Here is a 16803-nt window from a genome sequence, read left to right on the forward strand (position 1 = left end):
ACTGTTGCCGTGGCCTTGCTAATGGTCGAAACGATAGAAGGCGGTCAACGTCGGGATCGCTGATCTTGCAACTGTTTCTGAGCTTTCAGTTAGCGGTTAAATGGAATATGCTAGATTGGACGAACCAACATTTACGCTTTCCTTTGTCGATGATATATTAATGATAACGGTGAGAGGGTACACAGCCCGGGTATAAAAGTACTGGGAAAACTGTTCGGAATGCAGGGTGTATTCCTTAGCGAGTCTAGGTACACATCCACACCAGCCAAGATGAAGGTTCTTTTTGCCTGCTTCGGCCTTGTGACTGTCGCCGCCGGTGAGTTGTATGCCCTCTGCATACTTTTCATTCAGGGATTTCTGTGTATTAAAAATGTTTACTTTGCTCCACGGTGGTTACACGACCTGTGAACTACGCAACGAATTTTTGCCTATCAGTAGGCTTCGATTTTGAATTAGCAATTGCCTAAAATGAGGTCCTCATTCTGTTCTATGCAGATGCTTCATAGAAGGTTGTAAGCTTGCTTGATACAGTAATATAACTCGTATTTGCACAAAATTGTTGCTATTGGACTAGATGCAAGATATCAGGGTAGCACTGGTTAAATAAGTTTACTTCTTAACAACTTTTTATAAGTCACAAACCTTTAAACTCATAAAAAGACTACAGACACAGAATAGGCACTGGCAATGACGATTCTACATTCGGGAATACACTCGAACTAATATTGTACGTCGGGCCTAGTACGTGGAACGCAAAAAATGAATTATTTAAAATCGAAGTGCGGTAACGCGACTTCGAAAAACAAATGCCGTCCAGCAGACGGCAATATTATCTGAAAAATTATGATAGCAGTAGAATAAGTATTATCTTGTTTTTATAATATTTATGCGGTAGCCCCAAGTTGAACTAGCGAGATCTGTGTTGTAGTACAAGAAAAAATGCCTTATTTCGCCCGCTTTTAATCACTTTCTAAGTTACTGTCGCTGCACTGAATCTATCGGCACTAACTTATCCTGATGCCCGCAATATATTTCAGCCGTGCCTGGACCGAACGAGGACACCATTCCCGAGCGTGAGTGTCTTTTAGAATCGAACACGCATAATTACACAAATATCTACATAGTATCTAAGCATGATTGCACAAACTAACGAACTTCGCTCGCACACTTCAAGTCATCAATAGATAAATAATTTTTATGCATATTTAATCGTTAACGTCAACTAGAACTATGAATATATCGAACTAAATTTTTTTCTCTTTATTCCTGTTTGATTATTACATAGTTTTCCATGACCAGTCCGAGTACGTGTATAACTACCGCTCTCTTGTCGCTACTGGTATGCCCCACCAGTCTAGCCGCTATGCTGGTGTTGAAAAGTACGGTACGCTGACTGTCCAGATGACAAAGCAACAGGGCAGCTCCAAGGTTCTTGGCCTTCATCTAGGACACGTTCAGACCGGCTCCTTCGACAAGGAGGTCGAGGATATCGAGAATCGTCGCGTCGAGGGCGTCTCCCGCACTATCGATGAGATGATCTCGAGGTACGGCCCCGTATTTGTTAGTTACCAGGAGAATGAGGTTCAGAAGCTCCAGGCTCCCCAGGGCATGCCTGAGGAGATTGTGAACGTCTACCGAGCCATCGCTGCAGCCCTTACCGTCGGCAAGCCTGAAACTCAAGGTTGTGATAGCCATCCCTTCATGTTCCAGGGCGCAGACCATGACCAGTGGCGACATGAACGACCCATCGTCTACCGTCGTTACGAGCAAGGTATCGCCGGAACCTTCGATACCATCTACGAGATTCTGTCCTCTCCTAAGCAAAACCAGCAACTCAACGTGACCAAGACCAGGAATTACATGAAACAGATCGGTCGTGATGGTCGCTATTTCCAGAATGGCCATGATTGGCGTGGTTGTCAGAATGTCTGCCCTACCCACAGGCCCGAGAGGGTTGATGCCAACATGCAGCCTGACACTTCTGGATGGGAGATGCCCGCCGACGAGGGTTGTCCTGCAATGTTTCATCCCAAGCTTGAGCTTGTAGAGGCTTATACCACCTATAATTATAACTTGACTCTTGAGCAGGGTGGAAAGTTGGGTCTCATCCACGAGGTCCACGCTTTGGACAAGAAGGTCCTTCCCCTCCGTCACCAGCAAATCATGACTATTTCCGTGATGAAGCTTAGCCTTGTTGAGCGGCGTCCCATCTCGCAAATCTGGCAAAAGGACGGGGCTACCAAACAATACGAAGACTTCATTTACCGTTTTCCTGAGGGGCATAGGTATGACCTTGCCTATCTCGCTCTTTTCAAGAAGCAGCACAATGGTGATATGCTTAAGGAGCAGATTATCTCTATGGTTAAGGCTCTTTCCGAGATTATCGTCTTTGATAACATCAAGCTTAAGGGACAAACTGGTGATAAGATCGTGCAGCTTTCCCAGGCTCTTGGAAATCTCAGTAAGGAGGACCTTCAGGCCCTTTGGGGCATCGTTGGGGAGCCTGTCCAGGCCAGTACCCGTACAGAGCTCGAGCAGGTTCAGCGCAAGGTTCTCATTGACACCATCGGTCTTTCCGGATCCAACGATGCTGCTGAATTCCTCGTTGAACTCATCAAGCAGCAGCAGTTGTCCATCCTTGAGACTGTTCATGTCCTTGAAGGCCTGCAGAAGAATATCGTTAACCCTACCACCCAGACCATGGATCGTATTCTCGAGATCTGCACTGGACAAATGTTCCAAGAGCAACCTATCGTATTCTCCACTGCCTGCATCGCCCTTAGTGAAATTGTCCGCTCCAACTGCGGCCAGCATCAGACTCGCCAATGGCAGAACCAGCAACAGTGGCCACAGTGGCTGTACGAACAACAGACTATCGGAAACGGCAAGCAGATACAGTTTTGTGGTGAGCAGGAGTACAAGCGCTTCGTCTATGCTGTCCGTGATCAGTTGACTTCCGCTAGGAGCTTCACACAGCAGGGCGTATACATCCAGACCCTCGGCCGTCTCTCCCACCCTGAGGCCATCACGGCCCTCGTCCCCTACGTATATGCTGAGCCTGAGGTGATCACCCAAATTGAGAAGATGAACCCCAACGATAAGGAGGAGGACAACTCCGAGTACGTTCAGTTCCTTCGGCAAATCGCCATCTTCGCTCTACACAGCTCCGCCAAAGAGCATGGTGCCGCTGTCTATCCTATTGTTCAGGGTATCTACTTCAACCAGGAAGAGGATTACGACATCCGTATTGCCGCCCTCTCTGTCCTTTTGACCACTCAGCCTACCGAGGCTACCTTCGGTCGTATCGTCATTGAGCTCGGCCGTGAACGCAACCAGGAAGTTGCCTCCTTCGCTTACTCCGCTCTTCGTTCTATGGCCAACTCCACCCTTCCTTGCATGAAGCAGTCTGCCCGCCGTATTCAAAACGTTCTAGGTGCTCTTCCCCAGAATAGTTACGGCCTTTACCGCTCCAAGTGGTATACTGCTTCTCAGTACTTCCCCCTCCACAACATGGGTCTTAAGGGTCACTGGGAGATCATCCAGTCTAACGTGTCTGCCATTCCCCGCGCTGTCTACACTGGCTTCACCGCCAACAAAGGCCCCTTCATCTCCAATATAGGTGAGTTTGGCATGCTCGCCAAGGGTTTGGAAAATCTTGACAAGGGCATCCCCCAAAATGGTGGTATGAGCAAAATTGTCGAGAACGTCCTGCAGCGCATGCGTCGTGGTGCCCGCACCGGACTTATCAAGCAAATGCTTGAGGACATCGAGCAGGCAATGCAGTTTAACACTGAAAAGAAGAATGAGCATCCTCGCGCCGTTGTTTTCGGCAATTTCCTTGGTAATGAGCTCTACATGCCCTTGGACAAGGACTACATGGGCGAGATTGTTAAGAAGGTTGGTGAGCAGATCATTCAACTGCAGGGTACTGATAAGACTTTCCGTTACGTTCATGTCCTTATGCCCCACACCTATATCCAGGTCGCCCCAGGCGTCAACGGTCTTCCCGTTATGCTTGCCAACCATAACCCCATCGTAATCTCCCTTTCCCTGAAAGACCTCCAAACTCGCTTCGGTGCCGAAAAAGGCCAGTTCAAGCTTGACCCCTACATGATTGCTGCGTCTGGCTTGATCAGGCCCACCGTATACTATACGTCTATCCATACTGCCAAGGTCATCAATCCAGTGGAAAACACCCGCTTTGCTCACGGTGTCCGCGCTATAGAGCAGACCTACGTTACCTTCCCTATTGATGTTTCCCTCCAATACACCCAGCAAACCAGGACTGTGGGTTTCACTTTCCGCCCACGCTTCGAGCAAATCTTCTACCACATGACTCGCGCTATGACCTTCAAGACTGAGGCTTTTCTTATTGGTTCCGTTGACAAACCTTTTATTGAGCAATACACAACCTTCAAGACCCAACCGAAGCCCTTCATATACGAGCGTGTTCTTGGTGAGAAGCTCGGTATGGCCTTCCGCGTTCAAGGTCTCTCTATGAGCGAAGACTACGCCGTCGACCCTATCAGTGCCCGCATCGCCGGTAGCGAGCCCAGCACTGCAGCCGCCCTTATTAAAGAGGTCGTCAACGAGTGGTTCCTTTCCCGCACCTGGTCGGTTCGTATTGAGCCGACTGAGCAGAAACCCGTCGAGGAAATCAAGCTTGTCCTCCATATGAGCGACCTCCTCGAGGATCGAATATCCCAGGGCAAAAACCAGCAGCAAAAACAGGAACGCCTTTCCCACGAGCAGCTCGTCGAGGAACAGGCGCACCCGGAGAACATGCGTATGATAGCCTACAGCCAGGAGTACGAGAAGGTCACCGGCCGAAAGCCCGAGATTGAGAACATCGAGCAGGCTGTTGAACGTACCACCAAGCAGACCGAGAAGTACTGGTCACTCGTTGAGCCTGAGCTCGGCCGCAAATTGAATAAGGAGAACATCCAGGTCTGCTCTGTCGAGTACATTCTTACCACTAACAGTCAGAAGGAGCAGCAATTCGCTGTTACTGGTCATATGATCGTCGCTGCCACCCTCTCTAAGCAGGCCCAGCTCGTTGAGGTCAAGATGAACGTTGAAAATTCCCCCATTTATTTTGAGGGTCAGGCTGTCGCCGCTTTTACCAAAGCTCCCCAGCCTTTTGAAATTGAGGTCAACGAAAAAGAACCGCTTGGTGTCTTCGGCTTTATCGCTCAACTTAAAACCGCCCAGACTGGCAAACAGCAGTATGCTGGTAAGTTTTTAATGAGCATGTCCGAGGAGCAAAAAGAGCTGATGAAGCGGCCCATCCAGGAAATGCCTTGGTTCCGTAGCAAGTGCGAAAAAGACAAGAAGGAACACCAGTCCGAGATGTCTACCGCCTGCGAGGCTACCCGGTACCATATGTCTGCCCTGAACAAGCTCACCTTTGAGATTGAGCTTCCCCAGCAAATTCCTGACGGTTTCGCTAGCATCGCTCACAAAGCCCGAGAAGCCCTGAAGACCCACTTTTACATGAACCTTCATGCTAACTACTTCGACAAAAATATTCAGCGTGGAAGGATTGATGGTGAGCTCGTCTACTCTGATAGTTACCCTGAGATGTGCATGGTCAACTTCTCCATCCACACCCCCGATCAGGAGGATCTCTTTTTCGAGCGCGTCGCTGTTCCTAAGGCTCTCCGTCCCAACACTATGTGGTCCATTAAGGAGCAGGCCAAGGCCATCCTCAGGAACGGCCGGCCCGAACGTAAGTGTTACCCCCTTTATGGCCCCACCATTTCCCACTAAAAACCATGAATCTATGTTTGCTGACAAATAGCTAGTCTCAATGGAAGTTTACACACGGAACCTCGAAAATTGCTATTAAGTATCACGAGTATCATGTCAAAAATATATAACTTTTTTGAAAACATGTTTTTTTCCGATTGCTCCATTTGGTTTCTCTCCCCTAGCTATCTGCATTTACAACGGCCTGAACCTCCGCACTTTTGACAACGTCACAATCTCCGTCAAGACCATGAAGCAGGGTGAGAAGTACGTAATCTTGCGCGACATGGACGACGAGCAGTCTAAGTTTACCATTCTTGCCAAGAGGATCCAAAATTATGAACAGTATCCCGAGACTGAGCTCCACGTTTTCCTCCGTGAGTCCACTTTCATCCAACTAACTCCTCCTAAGCAGCAAGGGCAATACAACGTTTGGGTGAACAACACCATGGTGGACGTCACTTCCACCAAGGCAATAGTTAGCCAGTACGCCGGCAGGAACAAACACATGGTTACCCTCCACGTCGAAGAGCACATGGAGGGCCAGGATACCCTTGTTATGATGGTCCATGACCAAAGCATGCGCATTGTCTACGATGGCAAGAACTTCCAGATCGAACTGGCTAAGTGGCAGCAAAAAGGTCAGCTTACCGGTCTCTGCGGTAGCGCGAACAACGAGTATGATAAAGAACTTGTCGGACCCCGCGGCTGCCTCTATAAGCTCGATAAGGATTTCGTCGGCGCCTTCAGCATCAATCAGGATCAAGCCGAAAGAATGCAGGGTGAGTGGACCTGTCCTGAGGGTGTTCAGTCCCGTGACGCCACTCAAGTCCAGATCACCAAGCAGCAGCAGCAATTCTCCACTGAGCAGCCCATTATCCGCCAAGATCGTGATCGGATTATCGAGGAGACTCGTATGATCACCCTGGGCGGCAAGATCTGCTTTTCCGTTGAACCTGTTCCTACCTGCGAGCACGGTTATCAGCAACTACAAGGTGAAACACGCTCCGTTGGCTTCTCCTGCCATGCTCCCAACCATCCCCGCACTATTCAGATTCAGCGCCAGGTCCAGACTCAACTAGTTGCCACTGACCTTCTTAGGTCTTCTTCCCGTCAGGGCAGTATGGTCTACTACGACATCAGGGTTGCCACTCGTTGCACCCACTAGAAAGAACCGCTACTGACATTTACGAAATAAAGGCAATTAGATAACAAAAACGAAAATAGTTATTACTTCAATGACATTTATTCTTAAGACTGTAGGTCAACAAATATTGAATTGGACTGATTATACGTGTACTCGGTTTTAGTAAAGTTGGTCGAATGCCCTCTGTGGGTGGTTGAAGACAATAGGCCTAACTGCTTCAAGCTTCATATTGACCGAGTTTAGCATCGCAGGTCATTACAGTATCTATGATAGTATCAACATACAGGTTAAACAAGTGTAATTATTCGTTCTTACCTATTTGTTCCAACAATTCAGTATTCATTAAATGATGCTACCTTTTTAGGCAAAGCTCGACTACTTCTTGCGTTACATATACTTCGCGATGAGTATAGATAGATAGATGCCAATCAAGTCAAATATATATATTACACCGAACAATTTCAGGACACGTACAGTGGATAATAATAAGCTATAATTACAGTACAAATAATCCAGCCATTCCACGTAAGAACCGTCAACTGATGCTATACAATTCGACCGTAGTCTAGGTAAATCTAAAGGTTCACTCTGAGAGAATGAAAAACGTGACTTTTACTGACGTTCATGGAGATCGCTTATCATGACCTGATAAAATTCGTCAAAGCTGACCAAAGTCATTATCTATTCATATTACTGTGCAAACAGAAGAGTTACAATTATCTAATGATAGACAAAGCTTTACATTATAGTCTAACAAACAGATATATAGATAGAACAGCTGTAATCGGCCATGAAGATAATGTACCTTCTATTCACAGCTGGCGCGTGTATATTTAGCATTAGTGTGTCGCATTAAGCTGCGTTGCAAGCGTGCGCCCAAGTGCTCTCTCTAATGAGGAAACTTTTCGGACGCGGCAACGTAATTTTTGTGTTGTTTTGGCCTTAAGTACAAAGCTATGATGTATGGGTGCACGAGTTATTTGGAAAGTGATTGATACTCGCTCGGTAGCATTCGCTTGCTAGACGGTTTTTTTTAATGTCTCGAAAAACGGCAACGTCTAAAGAAATTTTTCATTCTTTCATGCTCCTACTCTGATTTTCTCTATGGAACAGAGGTTCCGAAAGCCGTCTTAGGTGGTTGACGATCTTATCAATTTTACGTAACGAATTAGATTGTACCTTTTCAATATATTCAAGTTGTTTTTGATCATAATTAATCGGAAATGTTTTCACGATAAAACGAACATTAGGACTGCATTGCCCATGTTCAGTCAAGGATCCTCCGTAACATCCTTGCCATAGCTTTTACGTAGACCATAATAGAATTGTTGTTTGAACCATGCATAGAATGCCACATAAGAGCTTTCAAACCAAAAAGCATATACTACATGGATAAGCAAAAGATTAGTGTTTAAATAGGGAATGAGGAAAGCACTTCTGTTCCAGATCAGCGGATTCATGAAACGAGTGAAAGTTGGAATACTCGTTGATGGTAGCGGCTATAACAGATCTGACTGGAGGAGACGTTTTTGCTGATTGACATCGCCAACGCTGCCAGTTAGTTACATTGTAGCTTTGAATTGATGTAACAGAGGAGAAGCAATTGAAACATCATCTATCTAAAATTGGTAATTTTTTATATCAATAAGAGAAATAAATTTGTCTTATTAACACAGGCTGCCTATATCTATATAGGAGCTGGCAGATTCAATTATTCGAGAGACGGAAAAAACACGCAAGTCAAATAATATGGCCTAAGTTGCCAACAAATTACCCTAACACCACTGCTGTACTACGAATCCACGCTAAATCATAGCGAAGGTTCACACCTACGTGATTTATTTAAATGCGAACCTTATTAGCAAATAGCAGCGCTATACTGACATGTCCGCTTTGACGTACCCAGGTTATTTGCAAGGGCAAGAGAGTTTTCCACAGCTCTTACCAAAGATATGTATGTCTTCTAAGAGTATATGTAAGCACAACAGTATTTGGCCCTGGACGGTTTCTATTACAGCCCTTGCGGGGTTGTTTCTATGCCCCCCGCTTGCTCTAAGTAGTCATATCAGAGAAATCTTTGTGCCAAAGAAATGTTAGGGGCAGACCGGCAATAGCGAAGCCTAACCTTGAGCGGTCAGTGCCTCATATTAGTAGTAAAGCGAACTTCTGACGCATCCTTGCACATTTTCATTTGGAGTGGAAGCCCTTGCCATGTGTTTTTCATCTTTTTTTTTGCCCCTCTTCAGATTCCCTTACCGTTGCCCCGCCTGTACCCAAGTTGACATTATGTCTTCCCATCATAGACCCTTCCATACAGCATGAGAGATCAAAAAGGTCTAAAAAAGAACCAGGAATTCGACGCTCAGAAATGGCGCTCAGCAATACGACAGTCGCCTGCTTCGTTCGGCCACAGCAGTGGGGCTAGGGAACGTATAATACCGACATAATTTGCTCTACAGCGTCTGTGAGAATTATCGTTCAGGGGCATCGATATTGGATCGAATTTGCCAGACGGATCTCAGTACGGTTCTTATTGGGACACGAATCAAGTTATAAAACTAAAGAGTTTCCTTATATATCCCTCGCCGCTGTTTTTTGCTCGCTGCACCCTGTGCCCAAGTTTCTGGATTACCGAACAGACTCAAGAAAACTAGAAGAAAGGAAGGGCCTTAAGACAGGATTTATGATTGCACAGTGGGCGCGATCACCTACTAACTTGTGTACCCCGCTATTTCCAGTGTTATTGCTGCGATCACCACACAATACTCTACTACAATCCTCTCTATAGTCTAGCTTCTTTTGAACGTCAGCTGCCGGTTTGGCTCTTGCACTCTTCAAAACCCACAGCATACTTGTCACAAGTCAGCAAGCCTGAAGCCCCTCGTTTTGCAACAGTGAGGTAAGTTATGATTGAGTTTAAGAGCAATTCAGAAAAATTTGTAACATCCATGCAAGCCAAAAGAGAATCCATTGCACCGACTTGGTACGGGTACTAGGATGCTGCTAGCAACTGCTTAATGTTTTCACTCCAATATCTTTCCTCTGGGTTATCATGCGTAATATGTTTTGGGTTTTATATTTGCTATTCCCCAGTTTAGGATTGCTTCAGGCGACTGACCTTTTCCCAGAGCGTGTCTACGTTCGGTTTTGGACGTAGACTACCCTACCAGGTATTCTCAAAGCTAACAAATACCCACAATCAACCCAAGCATTGGATATATCATGGGGACATTGTGTCTCCATCTTGTTACGGAAATGCCGCAGTGTTTCGCGCCTACAGCGTTCTTAGAGATCGTTCTACAAAAAAAAAAATGTACATACGATTACATTGTAATTCTATCAGCCCTCGGAGTGTATACGGGCGTTCAGCGTACAGACTGCCATTACTGGAAACAACGACAATCTGATTTCTAACAATCTGAATTAAGGTCTAGCATCGTATGATATCTCTCGTCGAACTTTTCAGATACAACACTCATACGCATGTAGGGAATAGGGTATTGACAATTCATCTAGTTTTCAACACAGCTACATAAAAATATACAACACTGCATTATGTTATTTCGTAGCACAACAACATTTCATTAGCCCAACAATAAAAACACGAACGAAATTTTGAAAGCTAAAATCACCTTACAGATACGAAAACATTTCCGTTACGCCAGGTAAACATACATATTATCGGTTTGTCAGTCATACTGAGCTGATCCAAAATCATTGACGCATCTAAGCGCAATGTTGGTCTCCTAATAGAAGCTGTCGACCGTTTCTCGTTTTCGCATTTTGTTTGAGCTAGTTAACTTCTGTAGCCTCTCGCAATATACGGCTTAGCCAGTACATGATATAGACAGTCGAGGCCTCGAAGTCTTCTAAGCGTAGACGAACGAGCACGGCTGGTGTCTTTAAAGGCGTAAGGAGTAAGCATAGACAGGATTAATCCGTTACCTCATTCTCTCTACTACGGGGCAAGGCAAGCCAATTAAGCGATCGTAAAACTCTTCTCACAGCCTCGCCCAAAGCGTTCGGATCTGGCATCAGCACGGTGGCCATATCGAGCTTCATACATTCTAGTGGAGGTGCGTGGGAGGAGTGGCGTTTACAGCGTGAGGACTACATTGTTTGGGTTTACGTCGCAGTCCGGGTAGAGCGGCCTAGACGTGCTTACATTGTAGACTCTAACACACGACTTCCATGGTACAAATTAACGCTGAAATTGCTTCGACCAGTGTCGTCCGTCTTTAAAATAGCCTTCCAAGGCTATGCTAATATTAGCGTCAATCCCTGTCAGTCTCCTAGGGTCAAGAATCGTTAACCAGGTTGACTCGTTCGAGGTCTGCTCTGTCGTGCAGTGTCGGCTTTTGCCCGTAGATTTACGTAAATATGTTGCAAATAAGTATTAAGATGAGCTACATGCTTATTGCCTCTGAGACTTTTCGCGTTATAAAATGGACCCGTAGTGGTTCGTGGTTCGTTGAAAAAAGACCTCTGTGAGAGAACTGCCGACATCTCGCAAAGTTCCTTGGAAGCCTGGCGAGGAGAGATAATTGACTTCGAAGCTCTGGACGTTCCTCCCCCTGATGCAGAGATAGGACAGACTCCTTAGAGAGAGAAATCGAATAGACTCATGACGTGCTATCCATCGTGAATACAGGGAATCTATTGTGTTGTGAGAATGAAAAAGTGAAATCGAACTGAAGTAAACTCCCTAAGATTCTTGTGTCTGATTGATTGTTTTGGTATAAGAATAATGTAGAGTATGAAAATGTAGGTATAAAAATGTAAAGTGCCTTATAGCAAATGATTGTAGATGGTATCGGAATCGAAGGTCTTTTGTCTAGTTAAGTACGGAACTAGCGTAATGGAGAAGCCTGTTCACAAATACCCCTTTGCTTTGGAAGGACAGTCGTGGTAAGGTAGGCTCTCTTCCAGACTTTACTGGGTAGAAGGAGGCGTATGCCAATGAGCTGCTGGAACAATTGGCACGAAATAACTAGCTACATAAGCATGAAAACACTGTCGCAAAGCTAGACATTCATCGTAAACGTATGCACCGTCTGAGTAAGCAGGGAACTGGGTACAGACCTACATAGTAAACAGAGCTTTTGTAACTCGGGTTTACAAAATCGACTGCACGATTCGCACAGCAGAGGCATTCCCACAATGGACTTGCACATCTTTATTGAAGCATGGACAAAACCGAGATTGAACGCAAGGTGAGCTAGTATGAAATAAATGGTATCCTTTTCAGAATAGCAAACATCGTAGTGTAGCAGGAAACAATGGCTATCAGAAGCCATAAACTGTTCGCAATTAATCGGATGCATGAACATTATTACCACGGGTTATATTTCGATTGAATAGAAATATCTTTTTTGCTTTGGTTTTTGCTGACGCTTTTCGGCCAAAAGTGAATCTAGTGGCCAGTTGCTTGTAATCATCCCACTTCAGAGCGTAGTAAGCTATACGTATATATCGTACAGGTTCTGAGTTAGCGGTATTTTCAAAAAAGAGATTGTTTAATTGTTGCCATTCAGCATGATTTTTACAAGCTTAAATGCTTATAAATTTGCCTGTGGAGTGCCCATTAGGCCGCCTTAGGGCTTATCTTAGTTAAATCTTAGACGGCAGTTGGGCTCACTTATCCCCACACGTAATTAAACAATCGCCAGCGGTTTCTGGGGCCGTTGCTCGTATTTTTCCAGCCAATTTCCACGACCGGCACTACCTCTCCGAGCTGTCACTTACTTATATCGAATCTTGTTCGCTCCACGAAGACGATTTACTAGTAGCAACAATATGGAATACTGAATGTAGATCTGAAACGACACCGGTGTTCACATAAATAATAAAATAATATTAAGAAATTCGACCTTAAATTATATTAAGAAACCATATCAAATTAACCCGGTCTGCACCTGATCACAAGAACACTTAATAATATAAGAGTTATTTAAAAAAAAAGTTCATATATATATATATATATATATATAATCGGCTTCTTTAGATATAATAAAGGGTCGTACATAGTGTAGTCTTCGTCTCTCTGCGGTGCAAAAGCTGTTCCTTAACACATATTATATGTAAAATGCATGTGCTGCGTTGTCATGTATTACCCCATATATACTAAATTTTTGTTTTTTTTAAACTTTCAATGCTTTTTACTATTTTGATCGTGTACGCGAGTTCTCGGGGTCATCTTTTCCATATAGTAGCAAGAATTCGCTTTTCCTAGAAGGCCTAGTCCAGGCGGGTCCTGCCGAAGTTACCTGAGATTTTTCCAACCTGCTTACGAAACGACATGGTAACCACACATTATACTAAGTTTTTGCTGACGCTCAAACTCGAACCAACCATGGTTGCAGGTTGTGCCAACTATGGCAAAGCTCTCAGAGACAAAGCGAGAGAGAGATTCACGTTAGCTGCCCAGACCTCATCGCCCCCGTAGGAAACACTTACAAAAGAATCGGTATCAATAAAAGCTATTATTATATAATTGGGTCGGAACTATTTCGTCTCTGCATGCTCCAGTTCTTTGTGTAGACGTGATTTGACAGCTGAAAGACCCTAAAAGACTCGAACAATGAGGATTGAATAAAGTTTTGTTGTTTTATTGCCGCAGCTACGTCTGTGTTTTAAGTAGAAACGGTACGCGTTTATACGAAATGGCTCAATCTCTATGATCGGGAGCGCATAGCTTTGAAGTGTCCATTTAGGCCATTCCTTTGACCGCCAGAAAGATTTACCCTTTTGCTACTGGGCGCTTCCTTAGCCTGCGATGTTGACCACGGCATAAGTTGAACTCGCCGTACGACTCAGACCAGAATGGTGAGCCAACAGCGATTTAATAGAACGACTAGGCTAAATTGTAATGGGACAGTAATGTCGCACGTAGAGCAATAGGGGAAATTTAGCCGGGAAGATAAGCGCACCGAGCGCGTAGATGACGCACTGTCTCTGATCAACCCTATGCTTTTAATCGATACTGACTGACTGGCTGTCTTAGCTCTGAATGTTAGCGCTGGTTATGAAAATTGCCTGTATCAGTAAAATCTATACATTCGTGTGAAGCCGCTAGTTTATAATATAATGAAACGCTTGATTACGTAATTGAACATTATTTGTTAACGTACAAACAAAATCTTTATTCAACTATTGATTAAACTGAGAAATTGTTGATTTTTCCGTCAGAAACGATCATTGTATATGGTTAATATAACGTGTAAAAGTGTAGTTTTCGCCTGTTGCTATCGCAAGGCTGACTTCGTAAATACGAGCCGTAATTAGTAATCTCAAGAACATTTTTTTTTGTTCATCCTACTATATGCACTTAGCTTATATATATATATATATATATATATATATATATATATATAGAAAATTTTTTACTCTATCCAGCTGCAGATAAATAATCAAACTATTATTGACAAGCTAATGTAATCATTATAAATGAGAAAATGCTATAGTGCAATAACTTACGAAAAAAAGGTAATGCAAGTTGACCAAAAATGGTCCAACTAGTTAGTGCGGTACAACGTTGCCGTACCACTATTCTAGCCAACCGTTATTTTTTTTATATCGGCACCGTTTCACAGAATAAATAGCTCGAGACCAACGCGCATATTTTTGAAAATGTTGCTATCCGGAAAGTAACTTTTGTAACCTTCACAATATTGGTGCAAACCCACTTTAGGACTCTACTTTTTTATATAAGAGGCACCGTAGGGATTATGTCGTGCTCTCATAGAAAAGACAGAAAAATTATAGCCTAGTTAGTCCTTTGTGTGAAACAGTCTAAGTCACGTCGACGTTGTATATCTTTTGTCATATTTCGAATCATACTATATATACACGACTGGACGCCACCTAGACAAAGCCTACTTCATGCGGCGCCGAGTGTGGGACTTGGTGCTTGCCATAGAAATCCATATCGATTTAGGCTTTGACCCTATCCAAAGCGCGATGGCAATATGAATTCCAGCCAAACCTTGCTAAAATCGCTTGTTCTCCACGCATTCTGCTAGACCCCATTGTACTAGCAGCGTTCTAAGGCAAGCCACTTGGGGGTGCGCATTCGAACAGATGCCAGCGTGCTGTGCCTTTGTGTGCGCGAGAAAACAAAGAGATAAGCCGCTATAGGCTCCAAACGTTTCAGCATTCCTCCGTTCTCCTTTCGAGTGCCGTCTCTCCTACACGCTATCATCATGGCAGGAAACTAGAAAAGATTTAAGTCAATGGAATGCTTCAGCTTGACGCTCTTCTATCAAACTGAAAAGAGACTGCCGATGGCTCAATAAAGAAAAACGCCAGAGAAATGACGGGTAGCGTGGGTCATCGAGACTAAAGCAATAAGCGAAGCCGCAAGATGTTGTTATTTTTAGCACAGCGGCAGAGGGATAAGGCATCAACGGTCTTCTTAGACAAAATAAGCAGTAATCCTGAAACATAACACAGTATTTAATTGACATTAAGGCTTAGAGAGAATTTGCTGTTAGATTACCTCGCCGGCCTGTTTCAGGTGGAACCTGTCTGGTACGGACTCTCGTCCAGAGCCTACCTAACTCGTTGCATAGTGTCATAAAACTGGCCTAAAATCGGAGAGAATGACAAATCATAGGTGGCGCTTTGAGACAAGTTTGTGCAAACGGCCTTTCAATAATAGGTGGTACCAGGAATTCCGGAAGAAAGTATACGGGGTCATAGTGAATGTTTTCCAACAAAATCTTTCAAAGCTTTTTTCATTCACACGTCTGTATTGTCGCCTATTGCTACTGTAATGTAACAAATAGATAAATATCATCTATTTATCAAGCATAGTAGGCGAGAATAAAAGTTATGCTTTAGCTAAATCTTATGATGACTTTCAGCCACTCATGAGGCATATTTACGAATCGTCACGCCCGTACGCTTAGATCCTAGTCTAGTCAACTAAACTATTCCATATGGGGATACATATACAAATAATTTCTATAACGTAGACGATGTAGACGTTTAGGCATGCCTCGGCTTGAAACTGCGACGCTTCGTCATTCAGCCATGTTTCGTATTAAACTGCTTTGTAGAGAAGCTGAGGTGAAAGCAAAGTCCTTCGCTGCGGATGCATGTTCTCTGTCCGTCGTGTTCATTGTCTAGAAAACACTTCCTATACATTGACCCGCTTCACGTAGGACCCAGCTGACTCGGTGCTTGGCGAAGCACGCTGCTGGCGTAATTTCGTGTGCGACACGCAGATTGAAGCACAGCAAATGAGCACGTTCCATTACTTCGTTGGTTGACACTGCAAACTCTGAGCCTAACTTCCTGTCTATTGGAATTGGTTTATCTTTTACCTCTGTCTTTATATACATTTTGAGCAGTTTCCAGGAGAGACACGAAACCCTACGTGAGATGACATGGTGAAGTCATTTGGTCGAGGTAGGAAGTGGCGGGCATCGAACGTTTGGTTACGCCATCAACGTTCGAGGCCCACCACTTCCTGGACTTGAGCAGACTTTGTTGAAGTAAGGTAATGGTAGTAAAATTAAAATAATGTAATGTGTAATGTTCTTCGATACTTTGGTTGCGAATAAAATTGCGTCCTATTTGAATACCGTTAGTGAGAGTCGAAGACGACGAGGAGATAGAGGAGTTAGTTGAATACACAACGAACGTTTGCTGGATGGAGTCTGCAGACATGAGATGTTGAAACAAGTTTATTTGTTACTTTACGTGATTATATAGGCGAATAAAGTGAGAAATCCGTATTAACTTAGATGTTTTTCGGCGACTTCCAACCGAAGCTAACAATTGCATGTTGCAATGACTGGACTGATGTAGGCACCTTCGCCTAGGTGAAATGAAGTATCTATCCCTATACCTAGCATGAATTAGAAGGACCCAAGTTACGGATTACAGTAGAACTGATGACCATA

At 44.3% G+C, this 16803-nt stretch overlaps 1 protein-coding gene across 1 annotated transcript; it reads left to right on the forward strand.

Moving 5' to 3' along the window:
- Nucleotides 1-229: 229 nt before the first annotated feature.
- On the forward strand, nt 230-7264 carry LOC111267726 (vitellogenin-3). Its single transcript, XM_022846162.2, has 4 exons — nt 230-316; nt 1038-1073; nt 1286-5728; nt 5934-7264. Exons 1-4 carry the CDS (start codon nt 271-273, stop codon nt 6914-6916), a joined length of 5508 nt encoding a protein of 1835 aa, XP_022701897.2. The 5' UTR covers nt 230-270; the 3' UTR covers nt 6917-7264.
- The last annotated feature ends 9539 nt before the right edge of the window (nt 7265-16803 follow it).

This window comes from Varroa jacobsoni, unplaced genomic scaffold (genome assembly GCF_002532875.2).
Source record: "Varroa jacobsoni isolate VJ856 unplaced genomic scaffold, vjacob_1.0 scaffold_1214, whole genome shotgun sequence".
Lineage (NCBI taxonomy): Eukaryota > Metazoa > Arthropoda > Arachnida > Mesostigmata > Varroidae > Varroa > Varroa jacobsoni.

What these genes read in the sequence shown, in the direction of transcription:
- LOC111267726 (XM_022846162.2), top strand. Translation starts at nt 271, where the DNA reads ATGAAGGTTCTTTTTGCCTGCTTCGGCCTTGTGACTGTCGCCGCCG. An exon ending in CGAGGACACCATTCCCGAGC is followed by an intron (nt 1,074 to 1,285) that starts GTGAGTGTCTTT and finishes ATTATTACATAG; the next exon opens with TTTTCCATGACCAGTCCGAG. An exon ending in CAGGAACGGCCGGCCCGAAC is followed by an intron (nt 5,729 to 5,933) that starts GTAAGTGTTACC and finishes TCTCTCCCCTAG; the next exon opens with CTATCTGCATTTACAACGGC.